Genomic DNA, 27,398 nt, shown 5'->3' with positions numbered 1-27,398 from the left:
TTTGGACAGGCGAGACTTCAGACTTCACTCGCCCTACATGACAAAAGTGTCGAATCACGCTTCATTAAATTCTTCTGTCATTTCCTCACACACTCTCCAGAGAACAGTATGACTCATCACTAACATAATATACTTACTTTTACAACACACTTATTTGAAGAAAAGGCATTGCGATCATTTCCAAGCTGTCCTACTATTTATTTATTTGTTGGAGATTACAGTACCAGGGAACTATTCCTCAGAGCACGCAGAGGGATTATTTAAAGATGTGAACATTTAGCATACTTTCACTGAACAAAAGAAAAACAAAACAAAAAAGATTCAGAGGCATTCAAGAAGTAGAACTGTTATCCAGAATGTTTATGTTATATTTTCTATGATGTTTAGTTTATTTAACTCCAGTTAGGATATATATGCTAGTACTTTAAGCCATGCCTTCTTTTTTGGTAACTTTGTGATGTCGTTATTGACCTGGAGCTGGGGGTGGTTTGGTAGTAGCAACATGTTCGTGAAAGCAAACATTACTGCTAACATGAGACAGGGGGGATGCTACATGGCTCAACTCTGTTAGGTGCTATTGAAGTCACCCCCTTGATTTCGAAACAGGGAGGAGAACAAGCAAGAGGACAGAGACACAGCTTCATGTGAAGGGTTGCTGCCTTTGTTAAGGTGGACAGTAGTGGACTGCTGTATTTAGATGATCCCTACTCAGAGCAATATTTGGTAAGACCATTTATTAAGTCATCAGGAAATCTCCCAGAAAGCAGCAGGAAATACTGACAGCAAGCGTTGGTGATTAACCAGGGAGACCTGAACTCACAGTAAAGGCTAACAGAGACCTCAGTTTACCTAAACCATAGCTGAAATATGTTTACAGAAACTGCACTCAGCAAAGATATGGAAGGTCTGAAGTGGTACCGCACAAAGGTGTAAACTAAGGCCACCTATGATCAAAGTGGATGACTCAGTATGTACACGTTTGTGACTGGCTGTAGCTGAATGGTAACATTTATAATGTAGATCATCTGATACATTGAACAAATAATTAACTGATAACTTGGCTGGATTGAATGAAAACTTTCACATACTGTAATGAATTAGAGTTTATTGAACCCCAGTTAGTATATATATGCAAGTACTTTAAGCCATACTAGCATACATACAAGCAAGAGGACAGAGAGATGAGATAGAAGGAGAGGGATGGAACACGACTACATCTTGCTTTAGTAACAGAAGCAACATGGCAAATACTACATGAAACATACTGTATTGTTTATGTGCAGCATGTAAAGACTTTTTGGGGCTCCTGCTGTCATCCAGAACACCTTCTCTCCTCTTCCCTTTCCCACTTCAAACCCCAGATGTTGGTGCCTGGACTGCAGTGTTGACATATGTGTGTCCAAAATATAACATCTTAAATTAACACTTCATATAAGGAGAAGTGCCTTACGATGGTATCTCACATCAAGTGTGCAGTGACAAAAGGAAAGAGGGATATTCAGGTTGAAGAGGGTTTTGCATGATAGCAGGACATTCAACAGCACCAAAGAGAGAGTCCCAATTTACATCTGGGGAATCAAACAAGGAACCCTCTGGATGTGAGGCAGCAGCAATAAACCACTGCACCACTGTGCAGCCCCAAATGTGTATCTGGTTTTCATAAATAATGAGGAAAAAAGATATGGATAAGCTACATAAATAATACCAATCTTAATCTATTGAGATAGAGACATATCTTTACATGTATGAAAATATTTGTTGCAATAGTATGATGTTACATAATGATAAATAAATATTATAGATAGGACTCATAACTTATATATAAATAGAGATAAAAATAACAACAGTTTTGCCCAGCAAGAGTTTTTTTGTCATCATTTCTTCTTCTTCTCCTGAGTGGTATCAAACCAGGAGTCTAAAAGCTTTTTCATATAGTATAACTGCCACGCATGCACTTGGACAGCAACCACCATGATGAGGTACATAACAGTCACTGCGGAGAAACCAAAAATGAAGCGATAGGCTTTTCCATGACGATAGAGCTGCTGCGCAACAGGAAACATCTCCATTCCCCCGTAAATGAGAGGTGCCACAGAAAACAGCCCTGCACTGATCATGGATAAAACCAGGTAGCTGATATTGTTCTTTGGGAGTGAAAGGCTGCTGCAGAGTAGAGGGAGAAGGCTGAGGAGGTAAGGGTACTCCCACTGGTATGGCATGGAGACTGTGTCATGTGACACCAGGTCGAAATGGCTGACAGTCACCTGTGCTGCCACCAGCAGCCAGACAAGAAGGTGGACGAGGTTTAACTTCCGTACTTCTGACTTAAGGGAAGCACTGAAGAACAAACAACAGATAAACAAGATTAATTCAGAATCCTTGTATTTAAACTGCAGAGTATAGACAATTTCTATGGCTGATAGTCACGGTAGATGAAGATACTTGCCTCATTTGGTAGTGTGGTGTTGCCCTTTCTCTGTGTTTGAAGTCACTTCCATTGGCACCTGCAACTCTGGGTCCAAGGCGTGATGTCATGATGAGAGAAAGCTAATCACACACATACACACCCACACACACACACACACACACACACACACAGACACACAGACACACAGACACACACACTATTATCAATTTACTAATTAAATATTGAATTATCAATTATTGATTCAACTTTTTGATCCACAATATATTAAGAAAAGTCCATTTATGGCCTTTGATTTAAGCTAATTCTGTACAAAAGTTTCAGTTTCCTTAAAATCCACAGTGCAGATGTTACTAATTCATTAAGGATGTTAGCAACTGTCTATGATACAATGAAACCAAAATAAGCCATGACATGTCATTCTGTTGTTTGTTCACGTACTGACTTGAATCGGAGTTTTTAAAAAGTATTTAAATATGAGGGATGGCGTGTTTTTCTCAATGAGGTGGACTAACATGTTAGCATGTTCAGCTAAATTACCATTTCTACGTCACGTTCACACGAATACATGCTCTATGTTGAGACTGACGGTGTTATATTCATAATTACACATGAGCATGACACGATGACCTAACATATTTGCGAACATTATTGCTTATCGTTGCGTATTACCTTACCGTTTGGCTTAGCTCCTTCTGTGATCCGTGCTAACAAAAGATGAGATGAATGGATGTTGTAAATGCTCTGCGCATGCGTGAAGTCTCCAAAGCCCCAAAGCACCTCCCACCTCAGCATCAGCATCTCTCATGAAGCACACAGCAAGGATGGGGCCATTTCAACCATGATCCTGACATAATTTCGGGCTTTGGTTTTGTAATTGTGCAATTTAAATAAGTCTAAAATGTTCTCGACCCTCTTTGAGATGTTTCAATGGGCTTAAAATATTTATAAAAATCTGGTAAAGGGACCATCTTGTGTATTATGAGTTCAGTTTGCTGATCATACACCTAGGCATCTTCTACATTGCTAGTCTAAAATAGACAGAAAAAAATCATTTTAATTAAAACAATTTTATTTAGAAAAACATGAAAACAATAACAAACACAAAACATAAAGACATCAAATCTTAGGCTATGACATTATTGACAATTTTAGCACCTTGGTTAAAGGAGAAATATACTTCAATTTTACTTAAAAGTTGTCATGTTGTGGGTTTTATTCTATTGTTGAATCAAAAAGATACTGAAACAAAATAATAAATTATAATAAGAACTGTTGTTAGGAATTCTTCATAAAGCTGTCTTCAAGACAAACTAAATATGTAAAATACAAGATGCAGACGAAATCTCCACCAGGTAGGGCAGAGTATGTGATTTCTGATATGATGGGCTTCTTATACCTCTGTAAGCTTGCATTCAAACTATCATAGTAAGTGTCAGTGTTTCTGCATATCATATTACTATGGAGTGGTTTTCGTGGTTCTGGGCAACAAGGTGTCTGGCCATTGCAACTTTGCACAAAATATGATAAATCTACATGCAAACAATGAAAAATACAATCAATAATACATTCTTGTTTTCTGAAACTCACTCATAAGAGCAATTGTCTGTCAGCACCTTTTATCACGTGTGTGCTTATTTATTTAGACAGTTATACTTTATGTACTCCTACAAACATAGCCCCCCCCCCAAAAAAAAAAAAATGAAAAGACAAAAAAAAAACAAAAAAAAAAACAAAGACAAAAACAACAACAACAACAAAAATAAAACAAAAAAACAAAAAAACAAACAAACAAACAAACAAACAAACAAACAAAAAACAGTTCAGCACATATTTCATTAAGTTGACTGTATCAGTTTGGTTTACTGTATTTTGCAATTGAAATGTTGTCCTAGGAACTTTGAGATTGATCCACTTAATCCAAACTCAGTCATTTGGAGGTTGTATGGCCAGAAATGCATTTTCTCCAATTAAATGTTCTAACAGCAACAATGCAAAGTCTCTCTACATGAGGACTCTGATCAGTCAAAAGCAGTAAAAACTGTTTTATACAAAGAGAGTGTTCTCCTAAATTGATTTAACCTTCATGTTTCTGACTGCAATTCACATTCTTTACCATATAGAGTAGCTGCAAGTTTTTATGAGAATCAGGCTCAAAATTCCACACTGTTTCAACAGCATTGCCTGTTTTTCGTTTCTAGACATACTACAGATGTCTTTATAGTATTTTATATTTACTACTTGTCTCTGATGATACGATCAAGGCTGGTTTTCTCTGGTGGCTCACAACCATATCTCTTCTACATGAAAATATTTACTCCCAGTTTGTATTTACTAAAACTTTCCTGACCTGCAGTTTGTGGTTTTACATGGGATACAACAGATACCCAGAAAAAGAGGAGTGCACATACTGCCCAGCATAAAGTCCTGAGGCCTGATCTGAAGGCAGCTGTATATACACAGTATCCCCAGGTTGTAGAGGTAATACTGCACTACCTGATGCTTGATCCAAGAAACCTTTCTTGTATTCATCATATGTATACATCACTGGCTCTTCATTCCTCATCAAAGCCACCCACACATTAGCTCCTTTGCAGTGAACGTGGTAGGCAAAGTAATAAATGCCCGGCATGTCACAGGTAAAGATCCCTGTCTCAGGGTTGTAGTTTTGGCGACCATTGTATAAGAGCTTCTCAAAAATCACTGGAGTGCCCACAGGTGGGAAAGGAGTCGTTATTATAGCTGTGAATGCTGGCATTTCCAACCCACTTGGACCCATTACCTCTGCCCCATTGCCCCCGTATTTACCCATCTTACCATAACCACCAGCCTTAACCCCATCGAGTCCAGGACCCATCTGAGAAAGAACTCCAGCCATGTCGGGGGACAGACCACTTTCTCCGGGTGGGCCTGGAGGTCCGGGAGGCCCAGGCTGACCTGGTTGTCCAGGGGGTCCTGATGGGCCCTCTTTCCCTGGTGGTCCTATGGGACCAGGAAGACCATTAATGCCCTCACCTGCAATGCCTGGTGGACCAGGCAAACCACTATCTCCTTTTGGGCCTGGAGGACCAGAAGGCCCCATTGGTCCTGCAGCGCCATCCATTCCAGGAATTCCCTTAGGACCTTGAGGCCCTACTTCACCTGGCATTCCATTTTGTCCTTTTGGCCCAGGAGGTCCTGAAAGACCAGGATTACCAGGAAGACCTTTATGCCCATTGTCTCCTTTGGGACCATTTGGTCCTGCAGGACCCCTTGGACCTGGCTCTCCCTGCTCTCCAGGAAGACCATCTTTACCAGGTATCCCAGGAGCACCACGCTCCCCCTGGGCTCCATCAAGTCCTTTAGGTCCTCCTTCTCCACAGTCTCCTTTAGGACCAGGTGCACCTGAACCTCCTGGTGGTCCCATTGGGCCAGGGGGACCTGGAGGACCACTTGGTCCAGGAGATCCAAGCATGCCAGGTAATCCTCCATGGCCCTTGTCTCCTTTTGGTCCTGGAGATCCAGGTGGCCCACCCATGCCTTTATCACCCTTTGGTCCCGGAAGTCCTGGTTTACCGAATCCTGGCAGTCCTGGCTTTCCAGGCAAACCTGGTGGTCCTGGATGACCTTTTGCACCTGGCATACCTGGCTGTCCTGGCAGACCATTTTGACCCGGCTTCCCTTGACCAGGTAGACCTGGTGGGCCGGGTTGTCCTCCATCACCAGGTGGCCCTGCTGGACCTTGCTCTCCAGGATGACCTTTATTTCCTGGAGGTCCCAGTGGCCCTGGAGCCCCATTCAACCCTGGTTTTCCAAAACCAGGCAACCCCCTTGGTCCTGCTGGTCCTGGGGGCCCTGGGAAGCCTTTGTGACCAGGTTGTCCTGGTAGACCCATTCCCTTGTCCCCCTTTGGACCTGGTAATCCTGGCAACCCTGGAAGACCTTTGTGCCCTGGCTCACCTTTCAGGCCAGGTTGGCCTGGTAATCCCTGTACACCTGGTTTACCTATTCCTGGTAGCCCAGGTGGTCCTGGAGGACCCTGAGGCCCTGGCTGCCCAGCTGGCCCTTCTTCACCTCTTGGACCCATTTCCCCCCCGGGTCCAGGCTCCCCAATTCCTCCAGGCTTGCCTTGTAGTCCTGGCAAACCTGGTATTCCTACTGCAGGTACTCCTGGTGGACCAGGAGGTCCAGGTCTTCCTTGGGGTCCTGGTTGTCCAATCCCTTGAAGACCTGGAGGTCCAGGAGGCCCCTCTGGCCCAGGAGGCCCAGCTGGGCCTGGTTCTCCCTGGGGAATTCCCTCTGCACCACTAGGGATCGTCTGACCTATAAAAATGGAAAAACATCCACCAGAGGAATTTTTAAAAAGACATGGACTAAAAAGTGATAATTAGATCAAAAGCCAGGTGCACCTCTTCACACACAGTGAACACTTATTAACCAATTATCAATAACACAACATTATTAATCTCTGGCATTTTAAGTGAAAGTAAAACGGCTAAAACAGGGGTCACCAACCTTTTTGAGACCAAGGGCTACCTCACAGCAATTAAGTGGCATAAAGAGCCACTTGTCACATAAAAACTTTCTGACCAAATTGCACAGATCACTTTTCAATAACATTAGTCATGGTAGATGTGGTAATACTATGTGAAGAGACTGCTTACAGGTCAATATTCGTTATTTTCACAATTATTATTAATGATTTATAGAACAATGGTGGCAGAAAGGAGCTCCATTTTGACCAGTGCTGTTTTTTTGGAATATGCCTTGTGGGCACCACGATGGTGACCCCTGTGCTAAAACATATAATGGAAAAAATAAGTGTCTCATTCTGATTCTTTGTAGCTGATTTTCTTGAATCATGGCTTTCTGACGATGATAATTGTTGATCTTTACCTTTGTCCTGACCCCCATTGTAGCCACCCCCTTTACGAGGATTTTCTTTTCCCTTCTGCATCGGCATCTGGGGCACCTCTTTCCTGTAGTGGGGATACTGCATGTAGGGCATCTCTTTGCCCATGTACTGCTGTTGGGGGTAGCCTTCTTTGCCCATGCCCATGTGTTGAAGGTGCTGCATTTGCTGATACTGCTGAGGGTGCTGCTTGTGTCCATAGTACGCTCCAGCACTAACATATGTGAATACTACAAGCTGCAGCAATGCCAGGAGGAGGGGGGCAGGGAGGGGAGGCATAGCCAAGGCCTGTGTGAAGGGTAGAGGTGACAAGACATAAAATAAAGATGCATTAGTGTCTGTTCTTCTGAATCCTTTCAGAAGCCCACCAACATGCTGTCAGTCACAGTGAGGTAATAGTCATCACCCATGTCTTTGCATTGCAGGGGAAAAAATGCCACACTTTGTCTCCCTCTGCTGGAGAAACACACAAACCACAAACCAGTCTTCTTCCTCTTGTCTTGTAACTGCCTTATCATTGGAAGTCTTTAGAAAGTTAAACATTTTCCATTTAGCCCGACAACAAGTTTACCTGCAAAAGATATTTGATAATAAAAACATTGTGAAAAGAATATCTGCACAGAAATAATATCAACACTTTGGATCATCTTTGGCTTTTAATCAGACACTTTCAAGGTCACAAATGTTGCAGACTAGGGGTGGTGCTTATTAACGAAACATAAATACTCCATGAAAAGCCAAACTGAGATGCACTGCCTTTATAAAACTATCCACAGAAAGAAGCCACTTCGATCAACAACATTATATTCCAGTATACACAGAATAAACGTGATGCCTTTGGAGGAACTGGCTTGGATGCCCGAATTCAAATTTATACATTACCCATGCAATAATAGAAAGAATTCTTTCAGCTATCATTAAACTAAGTTTCTTTCTGCCAAGCGCTTTCCTACCCAGACTGACTCCAATCTTCTCCCGCCCAAGTTAAACAGCAAACCTAGTCTCAGTTTTATTCATTCATCAGCTCTGTGGGCTTCTAATTCACATCCTAAACCACATCCTCAGTGTCAACTCCATCACTGGCTCTTTGGATCTTCTCCGGCCTTTGACCTTTTCTCAGTGGACTGGCGTTTTTGACATGGCCATGCCACTGTCTCCCATGATGAGAGCTGGCCTTTGAAAAGAAGCAAAGCAAGTTTCCACAGACAGAGGTCAGACATGCCAAAGAGGCCAGAGAAATGCCTCTGTGTTATTCCTAACCAGAAATAAAAACATATATTTCTCTTTTTGTGTCAGAGAGAAATGGCAAAGTGTTCTGGTGCTGTAATCGGTGAAATCATTCTGTTTGAGTGGGATATCCTGTGAGAAGACTCAAGTTTACCTACCCCATATCTCTTTTATGTCCTCTTTATGCCCTAAAAAAAGAAAAAAGAAAGGAAAAAAGGGAAAAAAAGGAAAAAAAGGAAAAAAAAAAAAAAAAACACTGCAGGGGTATCAGACCTAGAACTTTTTCACAAAATCTATGACTTAACTCTCAACAAGTGATTTGTCTTATTTAGTCTCATTGGGCTCCAGCAAAGGCTGCCTTGTCCACAGGGGGGCACCAAAATCAACACAAAATATTATAAACTAAAGCGCAACAAAACAATAATTCTGAATATCCTCAGTGTCGATACTGCCAAATGCACAAAAGCATCATAAAAAGCTCAATACACCAATAAATGACACATGGGATAATGTTGTACCACCCTTTAGAAACAGCAGAGCCCTTGTGTTGATAAGTGTCAAAGTACATGTATGTGTACACGTGCATGTGAGGTTTTTAAAGAGTTTGAAATATTCAGACTTAACTTGTGACTTCGGATCAGAGGCGCTGCACAACAGACGAGGGTCTGTTGGATGTCGACACAACATCCTGATGTTGTCATAGCTACAGGGTGATGGAAATAACTTCTGTCTTTACCTGCCGAGCTTCTCTCCATCATGTTATTTCACATTGGCCTTTCCACAGTCTAAACACTAAAGCTTTTAAATCATCAGTTTACATGTTTAACTTATTCTAATAGAAAACAGAGACAGAAAAAATGAGTAATTACAAAGAATTTTAAAAGAATCTATTACAGATGACCTGTAATCTGCCCATCAACACTTGTTGCAAAGCTGCTCACTGGGTGCAAAATATTCAGATGACACTATTTTCCTCTCTCCTCTGTCAAACGGAGACACCTCTCCTCTCACGTCTCCTTTTCTTCCTGTGTCTGTGTGGACAGAGCGATGTCTGTTCTGCACAGTCCTTCACTGTCTGTCTCATTTCTGTCTGTTTGCCCTCGCTGGCCTGTTCTTCCCTTTGGGAACGTCCCAATTCATTGACCCGTAGTTTCTCTCTGACCACACTGAGCTCCTTAGAGGTCAGAGGCCAGAAACTGTATGCCTCTTTCAGCCACCTTACGAACAGAGTGCAGAAAGATGCAGCAGAAAGTAAAACCCTGGCAAAGATTTCAAACTAGCTGTGTAATCTTTGGTGTTTTAAGAGTCCTCTCTCACTCTGCAATGTGTTTTCTGTCTTTATGTTTTATGCTGATGTGTAGAGGAAGAACACAGTACAGCATTTAGCACCTCAACCCTTCTCACTTTCTTTTTTTTCTGCAAATAACAAGCAGCCTGACCAAAAACTGGTGTTTAATTCCCTTGAACATGTCTGGCAAACCACTTCGCCTTCCTCTCCACGCCACAAAACCATTTACAAATTTAACCTTAAGCCAGTGGTCCTCATGCACTCAGTCTTGGTAAGAGGCCTGACGCTGTGGTTTCTCAGTGAAAGGGAAAAAACATTTGCAGCTCCTCGGCTCCCTAAACGCAGCTTTTATCGCAAAGCACACCTCGTAAAATTACCACCTCCTCAAGTCACGCTGCACTCTTTGTTCAAACAAAACCCATACACAAAACCAGAGCTACTTCACACACATACGCACACACACACTGCCACAGCTGTGCAGCTAAATGACCAAAGTGTTTGCTTCTTCCCTCTCCTCTCACTGACCATTATTCCTCCTTTTCATTGGACCCTTTTGTCCCAAACATTCCTGAAGTTGGTGGATGATGTGCATAGCAGGGCACAATATATGCACACAAACACACAAACACATGCACACACTCCAGGAATGGTTACATCTTGTGAACTTAAGGCCCTCATTTTCTGAAGCTTTTTCCACACAGTGAGGTCACTGCACCGACCATGCAGGATTCTGTACCGTGATGGAATAAAAAGTTAGAGCCACAAATAAGAGAGAAGAAAGAATTACAGGTATACATTTCAAGAAAGTATGAGATTTTTCCTCCCATCTTTTTAAAGTCCGTCTGACTCATGAGGCACTAATCAGATGAATTTCTACGAAGGAGAGGACAGGAAAAGAGTCCAAAAATGAACCTAGAGAGACAGAGCGGCTGTGTGTTTGCTCTCCTGCCTCTTCTCACCAAACTGCTGCTTAGCTTTCGTCACATACATCTGACAGTTTGGCTTCAGCTTTCTGCATTCACACACGCACACACAACACACTTGAATGCATATTTGCCTTCAGAGCAGGCATTGTCCTCACAGACGGATGTACGGCTCATACTTCAGGAAGCATTGAGGATTCTGCAGACAGGAGAAAATCTGTGTGCTCTGTTCTGAAATGATGCACTAAAAACTCTACAGCTGCAGGCCAGATAAATAATGAGGTGTTCCAGATCTGAAAACAAACCAAAGAAGCTTGCAGATGAATAAAACAAGGGTTTCATATGAAAAGAAGAAGCAGAGTAGAGGAATTTGGTACAACTTCCCTGACTTCCAAGGTGCACAGAGAGGAATAAGAAGTCAAAAATACAGAACAACTTGTTGTAACTGAACTTTATTTTATCCAGACTAACACGTTTCAGTTTGATTTTAACTTCAGCAGGGTCATTAAAAAATAAGAGAAGTAAACATTTGTTGCTTCTTTCAAAATGTTACAGCTCCTCTGAAGAGGAGCCCCCTGCAGATGAAGTTCACCTTAGTTCACCTTGAAATGGTGTCTTCTCACAAAAAAATCTCATCCTGATGTCATTTAAAAGTCAGGTGTTTCTCTCACTGTGATCAAATAATATGAATGATGTAATAAAAGAACTGCTTCGGCTGTCATCTACCTCCTTGTTCCTGTTTCTGGCACCAAAAATAAAAACAGTGCTCAATTTTGTCACCTTCAATCCTTTTTTGGGGGATGAGGGGGTGGGGCTTTTTTGTCTTAGAGAGGCATGGATACTAGTTTAAGACAGTTCCATTATTAGCGGAAAAAAAATAAATGCTCGTAGGAGCTTTAAACAAAATAGCCGCTGGCAGTGATGTGATTTACAGGAAAAGGGAGAAATTACAAACAATAAAAACAACCATGTTTATTTATCCTTCTGCCTGTTTTAATATATGATGTAAAATAGTCAAAAGTTTTTGACTAAGTTTTTATTTCAATTAAATGATCCAATCATATTCAAAAGACTTCTTGAAAGTTTTTGTCAGCAATATCCTCCCTCTCGAATATTTCGTCTTAAAATATTGATGTAATAAAAAAAACGATGTTCTCGAGAAGGTGCATCAGATGCTTTTAACATAATGAAATCTCAATCTACAGAATCAGCAACCAGTTCATTAAAACAGTAAAAACAGTGTCAGGTTCATGTGAAATAATATTTAGTACCACATTACTTTTTGTGAAATCACATGACAATTAAATGTCCAAAACAGCACAATGTTTAGACAAAACTTAGAACCAAGGAGGACAGGGCACTTCTTACAATTATTCATGTTAGTCTGCCATTATTTCACAGAAATAATAGAACAAATCAATTAATTTGAATAAGGTGAATATGAAATGTTAAACTTAGTTATAAAAAGTATGGTGCTTACCGTTGTGAGAGGCCGTTTATGGGGAAATAATCACTGCAGTCAGACAACTAAAAGCAGGCGGACAGACAACCACACAGAGGGAACCCTGGGATATGTGCTCATAAGAGATGCACTTCTTGTAGACACAGCTTATATCTGCTGGAGGGTGGAGCTGTGCAAGTGGGAGGGTGGGAGGCAGAGAGGGAGTAAGGGAGGGATGGGGATGGAGACTGGCTCAACTCAGAGTAAATACAACCTCCTGAAAGGTAGTGCCAAAATTTATAGTGGCAAAACACGTTCACATGCCCCTGCTGAGCGCCCACAGTGGATGACAATGATAAACAGGAATGTTTCCCTCATTACTGATGGGATACACAGGGTCTGCAAGAAAACACAGAGCGATTCATTCTTTCTACGAGCAGAGCTCAGACTCACTGGAGCTGCTTGTTTAAAATCACCTGTCCTGGCTCTCACCTGGGACTGAACCACTGCACAGCCAAGGACACATGGAGTAACACATAAACACATAGAGAGTGCCATTTCTTAATGAAAGAATAAAACACAACTTCACACCTGAATATTCATCAAAAAACATAAACTCATATCTTAATTTACACATTGAACATCTCCTGTTAAACTTCTGCTTTTGTTACCAAGCAGATGGAAAAACAACATCCCCACTTTGACACCTGTCATAGCAAGAGTGTGAAATATTGAACGAGCATATGGCTGATGAGTGCTAAGAGGAAGCCCTCAGTCACAGTCCATGACTAAATATACTCTATTTCTCTGAGGGTCTTTGTTGGAAAGTGACGGCAGACACTTTCCAGGGCAGCTTTGACACCTGTCTACAACAACCTGACGTGTCCAGCCTCTACCTTTAACACGTCACATGAACCTACAGCAGGACTGTCTGCACTGTGCCTCAGAGGGACCGTTTGTTTTCTGCCTTATTTCCTCTGCATCAATTGCTCGGCTCTTTGCTCTTGTGATTTTAGATACAGAGGCTGCCAGTGTTTAGGAGTGATTCGTGTGTGTGTGTGTGTGTGTGTGTGTGTGTGTGTGTGTGTGTGTGTGTGTGTGTGTGTGTGTGTGTGTGTGTGTGTGTGTGTGTGTGTGTGTGTGTGTGTGTGTGTGTGAGGGATGGTGGGTGCGTGTGGTTTTAAAGTGACACAGTGGTGTAAAAGGGTGGATGTCCGACAGCTTTGTGCCATCTCAGTCAGCCTAATTCTCACACCCTAACTGATTTTGTGATGCTCCCCTTTGCAGTCCCAGAAAAGTCTTTTCTATGCTGTGTGTGCTGAAGCAAAATGAGAAACACTATAACTTTATTTGGCCCCTGACCAGCCCACTCAACCTTATACAGATGCAATAAATACAAAACATACACACACAGGGGGCACACACTTTGAGTTGCGGTGTGAAAGGTACACGATGGCCAGGGGGTAATGAGTTGTGTGTGTTTGTCCTTGTGCTTCAATTCTCTTCCTGTTCCATTAATGAAGCCTCAATGGGCCTCACAACTGCCTCTCAGCAGCGGGTCTGCACCTGTTCTACTGTACGCCGCCCTGTGTGAAAGTAGACCCCATGGACGGCAAAAGTTTGTACTTTCTATTGTGTCAAACTCTCTTTTCACTATCAGGCTTTGTTTCTGCTCGAGGTGAGGTCCACACTGCCAGACAACTTATCTTCCCTTAAAGCTTCACTGATGAACTTTTTAACCCCACTGACTAAGGGATGATGTACAATACATGTCAGTATCAACTGGTTGAAGGGAAATGAGATGAGATGTGTATTGACCAATCAGAATCAAGAATAAAAAACAACAACAACATAATAAAGATATGACTGAACAAGTGATACAAAACTTTTCCAATACTGATTTTTAGGCAGATGATGTTTGGAACTATTGGGTTAAAATGGTGCTAAGGGCAAGATGTTAACTGTAGAAGTTGGTGGAGACCAAAAATGGCCCAAAAGAAAGTAATATGGACCTTGTCTTACCACAATAATAAGTAGCAGTGCTATTTTCATCTTTTTCACAACTTCGACGATTCAGTGACAGAAAGTCCAGGTTTGAAAAAGATCATTAGACATTGAAAAAATGTTACTTTTGCTGTTCATAGTGACACAGATGTCCCAAATTGTATTTCAGGTGTTTTCATTTAATTTACTGAGGCTGTATTAACGGTTTTTGTGTTATGGTATGGGCAACAGAAACTATACCGCGAAAAGACTGGACTGGGAATAAGCTTGTTTTGGATGAACTGCTGGCAAGTTTGCAATTGAGTGTGAACTATATATATATATATATATATATATATATATATATATATATATATATATATATATATATATATATATATATATATATATATGTGTGTGTGTGTGTGTGTGTGTGTGTGTGTGTGTGTGTGTGTGTGTGTGTGTGTGTGTGTGTGTGTGTATACACACACATTTGGTCATGATCTCTTCTAGGGGCTCACAAATTCCAACATACTGCATGAACATTTCATACATCCCTACACAAACACAGAACTACGCACAGTACATACTATAGAGTGTCTTTGTTTTTCCCACCAGCTGGCACGCCACCTCAGCGCCCTGAGAAACTTTATGATGTTATTATGCATGACATTGTCCAGAGCACCCGATGAGAGTTACACTAGGAATTTATGTTTTTGCTTTAGTATTTCCCTGGAGCACCACTTAGTGTCTGAATAAAGGCACTTATTTGGTCTTTTATAAATGTGGGATATCAAAAGAGAAAACAAGGAGATGGCAGAAAGCGTGCCATTTTTGCCGTAGAATGCAAATACTGAGGAATCTGTGCCTAATCTGTCATTTATCAATCTCCAACTCTCATCTGAGTCTGAAACGTTCACAGACAATTTTCTAGGACCTCCATTTTTCAAATGCTGTGTGCAAGTCTAACATGAATACATGCACACAGTATCCAAATGCCTATTGAGTCCCCTCACTCTACTGTATCTGCTTTTGTGCAACACGGCAACTGTGGATGCATTTTTAATATTTGCACAGCTGTGAGTTTACATTTTACAGTCATAAAGCTGGGACCATCAACCCATCACCGAGGTAACCCTTAGACAAGAATCTGTTTTAAATAGTTTAAGAGTTGCTATGCCATAGTGCTGTCACATATTCAGATGACTTTATGGCATCACAGTTTGTCACCCCCTCCCAAATTCCTTGCTGCTTCTTCTGTTCAACATGAGGCAATCTGGGAATTTGCAGTGCAAACAGCAGTAAACACCAGAAAGTGTCTGTGTCACTTTGTGTGTTGGAGCAGAGTGCTGAGGAATTTAGACCTGCAGAAGAGCCACACAACTACTTTAAAACTTGTAATGTCACCAACAAAAGAACAACCAGTTCGACAGATCATGAACTAGCCAATGCATAAACATATATATTAGATAATTTAGTCTCCTCTTGTGACATAATGACTACTTTTGGGTATTTAAGACCTTCGTGCCAGATTCTGATCCCTCACTGAGATAATATTTACCTCCCCATGATGTCACCCTCAGTTTCCATCTGCTTTGGAATTCCTTCAGTGAGTAAATTTAGGGACATAACTAAAACACTTTTCAACAAGAGCGTGATCACCTTCTTTCTTTTCAGACTTTAACTATTTTGAACTTTTGCCCCAATGCCCACAACTGTGAACCTTGACCTTCCTTCCCTGACCCTGGAGGTCACATTGAACAAACCTCCACACACGGACTTCGTAGGACAGACAAGAGATCTCAAATCCAATGACGTATTCGTGGACACACTCTAGAGTGCAGATATTTATCAATTTGCATTTTGTAATGACTTCAGTTATGACCAATAACTTTGTGAACGCAATAGGTTGTACGTTTGGTACGTTTCTGTTCTGTGAATTCCCTGCCCTTCCACTATCTAATGTCCAATGTGGAACACCAAAGCCTGATGTTGGGAAAGCAGCTGATGTTCTGCCAAGCTTGACTTAGTGGTCTGCCTGAACTAAGATGATGCTCAATTTCTTTGTCCTCCTTTTATTACCATTGCCCAGTCGTGTTCTCCCCCTGCCTCAGCCTTTTTTTCCCCTTGCGTTAGCTATGTACTCTCCCTGCCTCTTCAGCCATGTACTTTTTGGTCCATGTCTCCCTAGGCATGTACTCTCCTTGCTTCCTTAGCAAGGTACTCTACCTACCTTTACCTTATTCTCTCCCCTCCTCAGCTTGTTCTCTCCTTGCCAAAGTCATGTAATCTCCGTACCTCTTTAGCCATGTATTTTCTTTGCCTCCTGAGCTTTGCACACTCCCTGCCTCAGCTTGTTCTCTCTTTGTCATAGCCTTGTACTCTACCTACCTAAACCTTGTTCTTTCCCTGCCTCAATCATGTACTCTTCTTGCCTCCTAAGCTATGTACTCTCCCTGATTCAGCTTGTTCTCTCCCTGCCGTAGCCATGTACTGCTACAACAACCCTGTTCTTTCCTTTCTCTGGCTTTCATAGCCTGCTAACTTTCAGCCCTAGGAGTCTTTGATCGGCCTTCCACCTTCACCATCCTCATCATCAACCACACTGTCGCAGCCCTCAGTCCACACCTGCTTCACTCAGGGTGGGTATTCCACGTCTCTTGCCCCCTTGTCATGGTTCTGGTAATAAATCACAGGCTTTAAGAGTCCCCTGTGTCACTTCAGAAATGCTCTCTCAACACCAGTGAGAGCAAGAGGTTTGTTATTGAGTTTTTTAAGAAAACAACCTCGTTTCTAGCGCAGTGGGGCTCCCAGGACTTATCCCAGCCCCACATATCTCCAACCCACGAAACAAAATGCATACTGTGAGGTTTGAGAAGTGAGGCATTCCAGAGAGGTCAAGATCCCATAACCTTTACTTAATCTTGAAATAACCAGCAATCTGTCAGAGTACAGGGCTAGGATGTGATGCAGAATTTAAGTTAATGACTTTGAAAAGTATTGGATCACATATTTTGTAATGTATGCCCAAACAGAGGCTCCAATGGCTCTGACCCATCAACAATGACCAAACGTTTAAACCTCAACAGTTTCCATTACCCAGAGAACTCAGCTAATGGCAGACAAAACATGAAAACATGGACTACAGAGATGTATTCATGCGACTGTACATGCCTGCGTGTCTCAAACTGAGTGGTGGGTTTATTTAGCTTTGAGAGTTAGCTGTGAACATACATGTGGTTCACACACACCCTCGCTCACAGCTGGGCTGGGCTGTGACAAGGCTTCACACACCACTGTTTTAGTAAAACCCACACACACACACACACACACACAAAGCCCACGGTCCACAATCCTTTGCCTCAATCAACAGGCTACAACATTCCAGTTTCTCACCCAGGGCTTTCCGGTGATGACATCACTCCTCTGGTCACAAACTATGAGACGGCAACTTTAGCACAAGCAATAAAGTTGATTTGTTCGCAAAACACCAACCCCTCTCTCTGATAAAGTCTGTTATTATGACCTCTGCACACCAGGCTTATTGGAGAAAGTCTCGATGGAAATGTGAAGTCACACCTGCTGGATAATCCAAAGTACCCCACATACTCCCTGATCACACGTTGGTACGACTGCCTGTTTCTATATATCCACCACTTGGCAAACAGACAAAACTGTATAAGTAATATACTGTGAGACGTGTCCGAGGGAGACAGGCAGTCTGTAAGTTTCTGTCACGTTTGATTTACTGCTCCGATTTTTCGTGCATGGGAGAACAAGTGAGTGAAAGGTTTATTTATAGCAGCAAAGGGGGGAAAAGAGGCACAGGGCGAGGTCATACATGGAATAAGAAGTGAAAGAGGGTGTTGAGCAGTTTCTTTTTTCTTCTCTTTGCAATAAAATGTGAGCATAAAAATGGCGCAATTTTGCATTTAATCATAAAACAGCAATAAGTTAGTCAGGCATATAAGAAGAAACACAAATAGACAATTCAAATCTTGCACACTGTGTGATGGTTAGAACCAATAAAAGCTCAAACAAACCAAATTCTGTCAAACAAAGAGCTGTTTCAACCCACATCGTGAAGCCCACTCTCTCCTTTTCTTCATAAAACAAACTTCACAAGATAATGGAAATATTTGGTCACAAAAATGTTTGATTCTGTTAATATTTTGGAGTCTAAAACAAGTAGCATCGTGGGTAAAAGTAGACTCCTGCACGTCAAGGGCTATAAATTAGGCAGTGAACACGCTACAAGATAACTGGGATGGTTTTGAGCCAGATTTCCTGCTGGGTTTTCTTCTTGTGTTGGGGATTTTTTGAGGGATTTTGATCCCTTGATACCCAAACACGCACACCTCATTATATTTGTCATCAGAATCAGAACAAGAGTTCTTATCAAGTAGCTTTTATATGACAAGGAATTTGTCTTGATCTGTTTGTACAAGCTCGATGAAAAGTGCTTAGCAAACAGTGATTCCTCTAGAAAGCGTCATTTAACATAAAAATAGAGACTGTGATGACAGCATTTTCTTTTTGTGATTACATCATTGTTTTGATATTTACTTTGTTATCTATGGCTAGAAGCAAAGATCAGTGTCACTTCTATCCCCCTTTTTGTCAGCAGTCAGAAATCTTGGCTCAGCCTAAACCCTCAGGTCTCCCACTTGGGGGACTTTGAGGTTGCTTCACAATAAAAGGAAAGAAAAATACTTGAGTTATTACTCTGCGCCACTGACATAAATATCAATACTGACACCTCTGAACACAAGTGTTCCCTTTATCATGGCACCAGAATGGTTCAAATAGACCTTGTAGATGCAGATATATACTCTTTGATTAATTTGGGTTTGTCATTTTTCTCAAAGAGACAGGACAAGTCTTAAAGGGTTAGGACAATAAAACATTAGATTGGGTCTCTTAGTTTCCACCATCTGCCTGACAAGTCAATGTAGGCTGTCAGATATCTTCAAAACTACAAGGACTGATTCAGATGCGAAGTGAAACGTTTTCAAGAACTTAGAGAACTCTGAATTTGCCTCTAAGACACCTAATATCTGCCTTCCAAAGTGTCCATTGCTGCTTTTCTTAATGTCATTGTCCTCCTAAGATACAGAGTTTCTTCAGATGCTACTTTCAGCTGAAAAATGATGTTGTGTTCCACATTAGGTGAAAGGGTAAGGTACTGGGCCATAAACACAGGTGCTTGGTGAAAGGCATTGTGGGTAGGGTATTCTGCAGAGAGGTGTTAGTATGTGAGGAATGCTCATCGGACTCAGTGTTGACCTGGGACAAACAGAGAGCATGCTGGGATACAGCAGATGGGGACAGGGCAGCTTGATGTGGTGCTCAGAGGAAGCCGCAAACTGTCCATTCCGTTACAAAAAAGGTTAATCCTGAAAATATCAAATCCACTTTTAATCCATGATAGAAACAATATCATAAGCCATGTTTTCTATTTCATTTATCCAAAACACAGCATGTTCTGTCCCCAAAACAAGAGTAATTCATCCAGCAGAGTCAGAAAGAGTGCCACATGCTGACAATACGACAAAACTGCACCCAAGTTTTTACAATCCTTAAAAACCAACCCACCCGTCATGGTTTGAGCTTGTACCATTACATATATGCACTATTTAATGTCTGCATCGTGACTGCAGCACTCTGAAATAAGGTGTATAATGGTTATAAGTGTTGGCACACTTGGAAGCAGAGCAGAACAGTTAATGTTCAGTTCACAGTCCCAAACGACTCGCACGTCAGAGCAGCTCACCACACTACTCTGTTTTTCCACCCTGCACGCACTGTTGCCACCATTAAACGTCAAACTAAGAGCTCTGACACGGCAGGAAAGCATGCAAGGTGTAATACTCCTGACAGAAATGCAGCTCTGAATATATCCAAAACGGTGACATGGAACAGTCAGAGTGTGTGTGCTCTAATTTGTGTGTTTGTGCACAGGAACCTGACCTTGATTTCACAGCTAGAGTCTGCGCTCAGGTCAGAGTCTCTAATACTGGAGATGAAGATGAAGAAGATTTGAGGATGATGTTGTCATTAAGACTGACAGACAGTTAATAGATAAAAATCCAGGTACTACTTGGCGCACACAATAGTGTGCAGTTTTCCGTTGAGTAACACTAAAGCAAACATTAGACCACACACACACCCTCTCACACATACATACAAATGCAACCATGTTCCATATACAGTTCAGGAGCTGAGTGAGGCCAGTCAGACCTCCTAGAAGCTGAACACACAGATATTGCCGTTTATTTACTCTGTCCTGGAGGATGAAACACCCATAAAAAGTGCTTCTCTTGGCCCATGAACACCAGAACTAATAACACCACCATTCCCTCTTACTGTTATATTCCATTCTTCTGCAGGAGCTTGTTAAAGTCACAGGAATATCCTAAAGTGAATGAAGTCTCAGAGAACATGTCAGGGAACACGTCAGGGTGATGAAACTGTCTATTGTGTGTTTTGAATAATGAACAAATTGGGCCTGGAAAAGTTTACACGAGGTGCTCATGCAGAATGAAAAAGAAAATACACAGCACCTGGACGAGGAATGTGTCCAGGAAGCCAAGAGTGGATCCTTCTCAGTCAGAGAGAGGTAGACCAGAGGTATCTCAGCAAACAGAAGGAGAGCTCTGAGCCAGGAATCAGGACTTGATATTACACAACATTCAGAAAAGTAAAAAAACCACAAGTTTGGAAAATGTGCCACAGTTTCAGAAGCATCCAAATCATATACTGTCCCTAATCCAAACCAAAAACCACAGCTTGTGCATTAAAATCCCTCAGTCATGTATTTTAAATCTATGCATTACACCACAATGAGTGACCGGAAAACCAGGCACACACGCTCAATGTCGCTCACTCTAATTCAACAAAGAGTTCAGTGGATACACTCGGTTTTGTGGTAACACAAAATAAATTCAAGACCTCTGGGCCTTTTTCAGCCACAGCAGCCTGAGCCGCAGCCTCTGAATGCTCTACTTATTAACCACTTCTTTCTCTAAGCCTCGAACATCCTTGGGCCTTCATCACAGACTGTTGATATCAAACCTCACCTGTCCTTCAGGTGTCTGTTGCTACCTGATGATAAGTGGCCAGTTTTCTGCAGTGTGGACTCTCATTTTTTGACATCATGATGTCAAGTTTTTTTTTTGTCTTATTTTCAGTAGAAAATGTCTTTTTAGACTTAATATGAGCCACATTCACCTGAACAGTCCACAAAAATGTCTTTGTTCAAGTTTTTTAAAGACAAAAGTGAGGTCTGAATTGCTTTTAACAAGAAAAAACTGTAATTGAAACAAGAGAAAAGTTGCTTGTATTAAGACATCATTCTAGTTTTAAGCAAAATTTGGGGCATTTTCTTCTTGTTCTTTGGAAGATATTTTTTTACTTGTTACAAGCAATTCAGGCCTAATTTTTGTCTTTATGTAACTTAAAACAAGACTTTTTTGTGGATTGACCAGTTGAATGTGGCTAGTATCAAGTATAACAAGACAATTTTTACTTAAATTAAGACAAAAACACTTAAAAGATTTCATTTTTTTCTAGTGTACATTCATTTAAAAATTGTCAGGTGTAAGAGCTGTTGAGTGTCTTCAGAAAGTACAGAGCTTTTACTTGAAAAATCTTGCCTATGCACAGTCCAAATGTAGTTGAGAAAGGAGACATAGTCGATATACAGTGGCTTTCACAGAGATGTAAATGCAGATTCCCAGGGGCCCCCAAAGCATCTCTTAAAAACTGATTTATAAAGTTCTCTTCGATTGAAAGCATTTCTTTTTTCTAAATCTTCACATGCTTCAAAATACATCAAAAGGCTTAATCTTTAATGATCGTTTTGGGTACTCCCCCTCCCTTCTTATTCAATGGGCTATTCCACGCTACAACACATCTGAAAATTTGATTCAGGAAGAAAGTGGTAAAAAAAACACTTTTTTCCCATTTTTTTTCTTATTTTCAACCAAGTCAAAATTAAAAACTGTTGCTCTGAGAACTGAGATAAACATATAAGACTTTTAGGATTTTAAGGACTTTATCTAGCCCAGGAAATGGGTTTATTTTCTCAAAATCAAACTTTTTGAGTAGGTGATAAACATTATTGTACAAAATCTCTTTTTTTGGATACATAACTCACTGGACAGGGGGTCAAATAAAAATACATTAACTTTAAAATAATAGTACCAAAAAGTATGGTAACTGTAAATATCACTTCTTTCAGTAGATTTTTTTTTCCAGTTTTATGTTGTGCTTGATATTTAGATATTTTTTCTTTACTAAATTATTTTTTTCAATATTTACCAATTGTAATGTTTTTTCACTTCATTCTTTCTTGTTTGTTACTGTTACTCTGTAAATTCCCCACTGTGGGACAAAGAAGCTGTCAATTGACCATAAAAGATTTCAAATCCAGGACAAAGTGGACTAAATTATGTATTCACTTTTTTCAAAATCAAACTAAAGTACAGAACTTGAGGAAGTGCATCAAGTTGCGTTATGTTACCATGTACAAGATTAACACTGTGTCATGCATTGATTCTCGGAAAGAGACAGTGGACCCAGGGAAGGCCAGTGTAGCTCTGAGGAAGATGAGTTACAAGGACATGGAGGGCCTCATTGACTGGGTTTGCCTTGGGCCCCCAAACCACTAAATACGCCCCTGTGTAAATGTACATTTTGGGACATGATTTATTTCAGTGCCATCGTTGATACACTGTGAAATGAAACCTGGAAGCTGTATGAAAATGGACCTCTGGTCTGACTTAGGACATGCCTGATCTAAAGCATTTCAAATAGTGTAGCGTTACCTTCAACCAGCAGGTGGGGCTTTGTCCTCTATCCTTTTTCTGTCAGGGTTACACTACAGTTTAATATTTAATCCGACCTCTTTTAATCCCTCTTTTCACTCACAGACTAAGCATCTGTACACTATTTCCCCTCAATAATGCTTTCTTTGTCTCCTGCAGGTGTTTGTGCGCTCACATCATGTTGAATGAGCTCCTTGTCCGGTTGTTTATTGTTGTGTATTCCCAGAGAAGATGAGGTCCATGCAGAGGCAAACTGACACCCATCATTTACAGTCAGGATCTGCTGCTGATTATTTTGTCTTCTCATAAAAAAGGTTTTTTTCTTAGACACACACCCATTCTCCCATCACCTGTGTGCTGAGTCTGATCACTGCTGTTAGTATGTCTTCCATAAAATGTCTATTTGTGTGAGGAGTTTTGTGTACACATGGCAACTGTCCCACTGGGGGGTGCTGTGGTGTGAACGGACTCTGTGGTAAATGTAACAGTGGACCACCGGCAGTGATCTCCCATAAGCCCTCAGACAGGACACAGAGACGGACTCATCACGTCACACTTTGTTTATTTTTATGAATGGAGAGTAAATGTGGAACCAAGCGGCCGCTGAAACCACATTTCCTTCCTCTTTTCTAAACCACAGACCACTACAGACCACCACAGACCTTTAGATACTCAGACTGAGCTGCTTCTGTCTTGACGCTGTGGTCATGGATGGAGAACATGTCAGTGAAATAAATTTCCTCCCTACATTTTGTTCGTCTGAGTTCTTGAGGTAGTTCAAACTGATTTATGGGGAAGCTTCAAAGTGAAAAGTGAGAGTCCCGTGTCAGAGAGAGAGACTGCTCAGTTTGGAGTCAGGACGGAAAGCTCTGACCTTGTGGCCACCGTCAGCACCTCGGCTGAATTCTTCAAAGTCCAGTCCTCACTTTACAGTTGAGTGTGTCAGAATACCAATCAAGTTTCCCTCGCATGTGTTGACCTTCTCAAACTGACTGGTCAAGAAAAAAGGAACGTGAGGAGACTTCAGATGCTTGAAGGGGAGTCAGTTACTTCTTTACTTCCTTTTTTTCACCTTAAAGATCTTTCAAAGCCTGTCTGATTTTTACTTGACCTCTGAAGAGAGTTTCTGTGAGACCTACATTTGTGCACAAGACAGACCTTAACAGGGGCAGATCCAGAGGGGGGCGAGGTTAAGCCAAGGCCTCCCTGAAAACTCTATGATCTGCTTTTTGCCTTTAAAAAGGCAAAACTTGTGTGAATATTAAATTTTGGGCGGCATGAAGGATGCCAATAACTTTCTTTGTGTTTCAGTCTAGCACATTTTCTTTTTTTGTTAGTATTTAAGATCTTGGTTTTAGACATTCAGCTTAAATGAGTGTGTAGAGTATGTATGCTTCATAATGTTTGTTATTAAACCTAAAATTAAAAGGGGCCTCTTGTGGATGCAGTGTCCATGATTTCCAAAATGAGTGTCAAATTTTAAATTTGCAGATCACAGGATAGTCTTCCACTTCACCTCAGGCCCAGAGAAGTTTCCATGCTTATTCAGTATATGGAGTCTTTTTAAACTTGCATTTGTGGATGCAGCTATGAATAGTGGATTAATTGTGTTCAGAGATGATGTTTTTGTGATTTAAACCCATTGATTTTTTTGTGAAGGAGTCCTTACAACACCACATTCTCCTTCCTGAATCAAGATAAAAACTCACGGATCTTCCCTTCAAACAACACATTAATCTATTTTCATCATAAAAAAAACATTATAATCAATATTAATGACTTTGGCCCTGGTAAGAGCTCAGATTTGTGTTGTCACCCACCTTGCTGCAGTAGGACATTTGGAGTTTTGTTCCTGGTTCCTGAGTCGACTCTTGTGCTGATCTGGTTCAGCAGGTACAGACATGATCCCGGCATGTGATGACTAACACCCTCTAACTGTCTGTTGTTTTTCCTCGGGGCTTTTGCAGAGCTCTTATCAAATTCTCTGACACTGGAAAACAAAGAGAAGATTTATTAACATTGGACTTACTCACACTTTCAAACCCACACAGGAGTTTTAATTATGGATGAAGCCCAAAAATGAGTGCAACACTGACACCATCTGAAGATATGATATGAATTTAAAAAACTATAAGAAACAATGTGGAGTTTCATCATAGAGGCTCATCAGTCACTTGTTATGATACTCTCTGACCACTGTGTGGCATAGTCTGGTCAGATCTTCAGCAGGGGACTGGACTCATCTTACAATATGTGAGGCTTTCCAGCAGAGGTCATCACTATTACAGTCTTTAAAGTCACTCAGATTCCTCAAAGATCTGCATTTAGAGATCATGTTAATATTTAGTCTCCTCTTTTAACACTCCACACACTCTCCTCCTCTGTTCTCGAACATGAACGGAGAAAAGGTGATGCAACACAATGAAACACACCTGCTCCAACTTTTTCAAATGTGTTGCTTGTATCATTTCTTTTTCAACTTTAGGTTACAATATGTTATCTTTGCACAGTTTGAATTCAATAAAAGGTTTAAATTGTAAGCAAAACATCCACATCTGTTAGAGCAACATTTTGCATGGCATCCCATTTGATTTTGGAAACAAGGTAGTGGGTTTAGAGGAAAAAGAAGTAACTCAGGCTGTGTGGGACCGAAGACAAGAGGAGTTAAAACAGCCACCTGTAAACAGAAACCCCAGTTTAGATTTGTCTTTGTTAATGAACAATTTGGAGCAAGGATGTTTCCCAGGAACATCTTATAACTTGATAAAATTCACATTCTCTAGAATACCTGTGGACAGTTTCCAGTTTGAGCTGTGTGCTTGTGTTAAAATGGAAACACAGAAAAAGAATGTTAAACAGAAAATGATGCAAAGGGTGTGTGTGTGTGTGTGTGTGTGGGAGAGAATGTAGAAATGGACGATTTCAGCATGAGCGACTCTCTGGCTGCTCCTCCAAACATTACACTCTCTTACACACTCAGGACATCTGCTGAGAGTCGACACAAAGAGATGTTGAAATACATTCTTACACACACACACACACACACACACACACACACACACACACACACACACACACACACACACACACACACACACACACACACACACACACACAAACCAGCTCATCCATCCAGAATAAAAAACTCTGAATTACCCAATACATTACTCACTGGCTGCAGGCGAAAAAACTGTGTTTGTTGCCTGTCGTAACTCTTGGTTACTCTGACAAATGCATCAGATCCAAACGACCTGCCAAGAGGAGAGCAGTATAGAACAATAATATGGGAAGAGGTTATCCTAATAATGGTTGGTCATTTATCGTCCAGAATCAACGTTCTCTGTAAGAGCCTCACTTCAGAAAATATCTGCTGCAGCAGTTTTTACAGAAATAAAGAAAGAAAGAAAGAAAGAAAGAAAGAAAGAAAGAAAGAAAGAAAGAAAGAAAGAAAGAAAGTCACTTAAAATGGTATAATTAATAGAGGGAGGGTAAAGAAGACGACATGTTTATTAGCTCACACAGATCGTGATGCTTTATGGAACAGCTGAGTTCTGGAAAACAAAAAGGTTGTTACATAAGTGAGTGACCAACCGCACAATAATAAGGTTAAATCACCACTGATGGAAAGTTCTCTACTTTTTGTTTTATGAGACCTAACAGATGTGCTCGCCTTCATTTAATGGACAAACTCTGAAAAATGGAGCAACGCCCTGTGAGCTAGTTTAGGCAAACAAATTGAGATGCTGACATGTATTACAACAGTAGATGAAAATGACCAGTGTGGATCAGTTGTGTGCACAGGAGGGGAGCAGGCAGTGCCCCATCTCATGGCCCAGTCGTCAAAAAAGGTAAAGAGCCCTCTTGGGAGCCAAATTGCGGGCTTAAGTGCACTCTTTAGCACCAAAATGCGTCCCCTTTTCAGGGACTAACATGTGGGCTAAAGTGCCCTGGAAAATGCCCAAACTTTTGCGCCTTCTTCGCCCCTGCCCTTCGAAAAGTCTGAGCATGCCACTGGTATGGATAGAAAATAGAGATGTAGAAAAGAGTAGTAAGTGAAACTGCTAAATGTCAGTTGGTGTAACCAAAGTTTCTCATGAAAATTTGATTCTGTGTCAAAAAGTGACAATGAATATACTGTGCTAATATACTAAACTGTAATAAAATAAAGCTTAAGATGATTTTAAACCAGCTGACCCAAAACAGAAAAAAAGATAGTGGTGTACTGACCTGCTCAGTACAACAAAATCCCTGTTATCAAGTTAAGAAATGAAGTATTTTGAATGTATTTTGAGATATTTCATTATCTTTTTTTATTTTTTTTTTTCCCATTAGTACTTTTGCATAACTTCTAGGAAGATGAGCTACTTGATACTTGTCATGCCTTTATGGTTA

At 41.0% G+C, this 27,398-nt stretch overlaps 2 protein-coding genes across 2 annotated transcripts; both read right to left on the bottom strand.

Annotated features, from left to right (window-relative positions):
• Window positions 1-1,044: 1,044 nt before the first annotated feature.
• Window positions 1,045-3,210, bottom strand: jagn1a (jagunal homolog 1a). The gene is made up of 3 exons (XM_074694642.1): window positions 3,103-3,210; window positions 2,447-2,547; window positions 1,045-2,337 (listed from the first exon to the last, which is right to left on the bottom strand). The coding sequence occupies exons 2-3, from the start codon at window positions 2,533-2,535 to the stop codon at window positions 1,875-1,877; spliced, it is 552 nt and encodes a 183-aa protein (XP_074550743.1). The 5' UTR covers window positions 2,536-2,547; window positions 3,103-3,210; the 3' UTR covers window positions 1,045-1,874.
• A 1,580-nt stretch (window positions 3,211-4,790) lies between these two features.
• On the bottom strand, window positions 4,791-24,932 carry col8a1a (collagen, type VIII, alpha 1a). The gene is made up of 3 exons (XM_074694625.1): window positions 24,827-24,932; window positions 7,301-7,604; window positions 4,791-6,727 (listed from the first exon to the last, which is right to left on the bottom strand). Exons 1-3 carry the CDS (start codon window positions 24,842-24,844, stop codon window positions 4,791-4,793), a joined length of 2,259 nt encoding a protein of 752 aa, XP_074550726.1. The 5' UTR covers window positions 24,845-24,932.
• Between the last annotated feature and the right edge of the window lie 2,466 nt (window positions 24,933-27,398).

Source organism: Halichoeres trimaculatus, unplaced genomic scaffold (genome assembly GCF_033239565.1).
Source record: "Halichoeres trimaculatus isolate MK-OKI-2021-1 unplaced genomic scaffold, fHalTri1.1 fHalTri1_scaffold_19, whole genome shotgun sequence".
NCBI classification, from domain to species: Eukaryota; Metazoa; Chordata; class Actinopteri; order Labriformes; family Labridae; genus Halichoeres; species Halichoeres trimaculatus.
The sequence above is the reverse complement of the archived record's forward strand: the minus strand, read 5'-3'. Positions and strand labels throughout refer to the sequence as shown.

What these genes read in the sequence shown, in the direction of transcription:
- col8a1a (XM_074694625.1), bottom strand. An exon ending in CAATGGGGGTCAGGACAAAG is followed by an intron (nt 6,728 to 7,300) that starts GTAAAGATCAAC and finishes CCATTTTTATAG; the next exon opens with GTCAGACGATCCCTAGTGGT.
- jagn1a (XM_074694642.1), bottom strand. Translation starts at nt 2,535, where the DNA reads ATGACATCACGCCTTGGACCCAGAGTTGCAGGTGCCAATGGAAGTGAC. An exon ending in ACACCACACTACCAAATGAG is followed by an intron (nt 2,338 to 2,446) that starts GCAAGTATCTTC and finishes TTTGTTCTTCAG; the next exon opens with TGCTTCCCTTAAGTCAGAAG.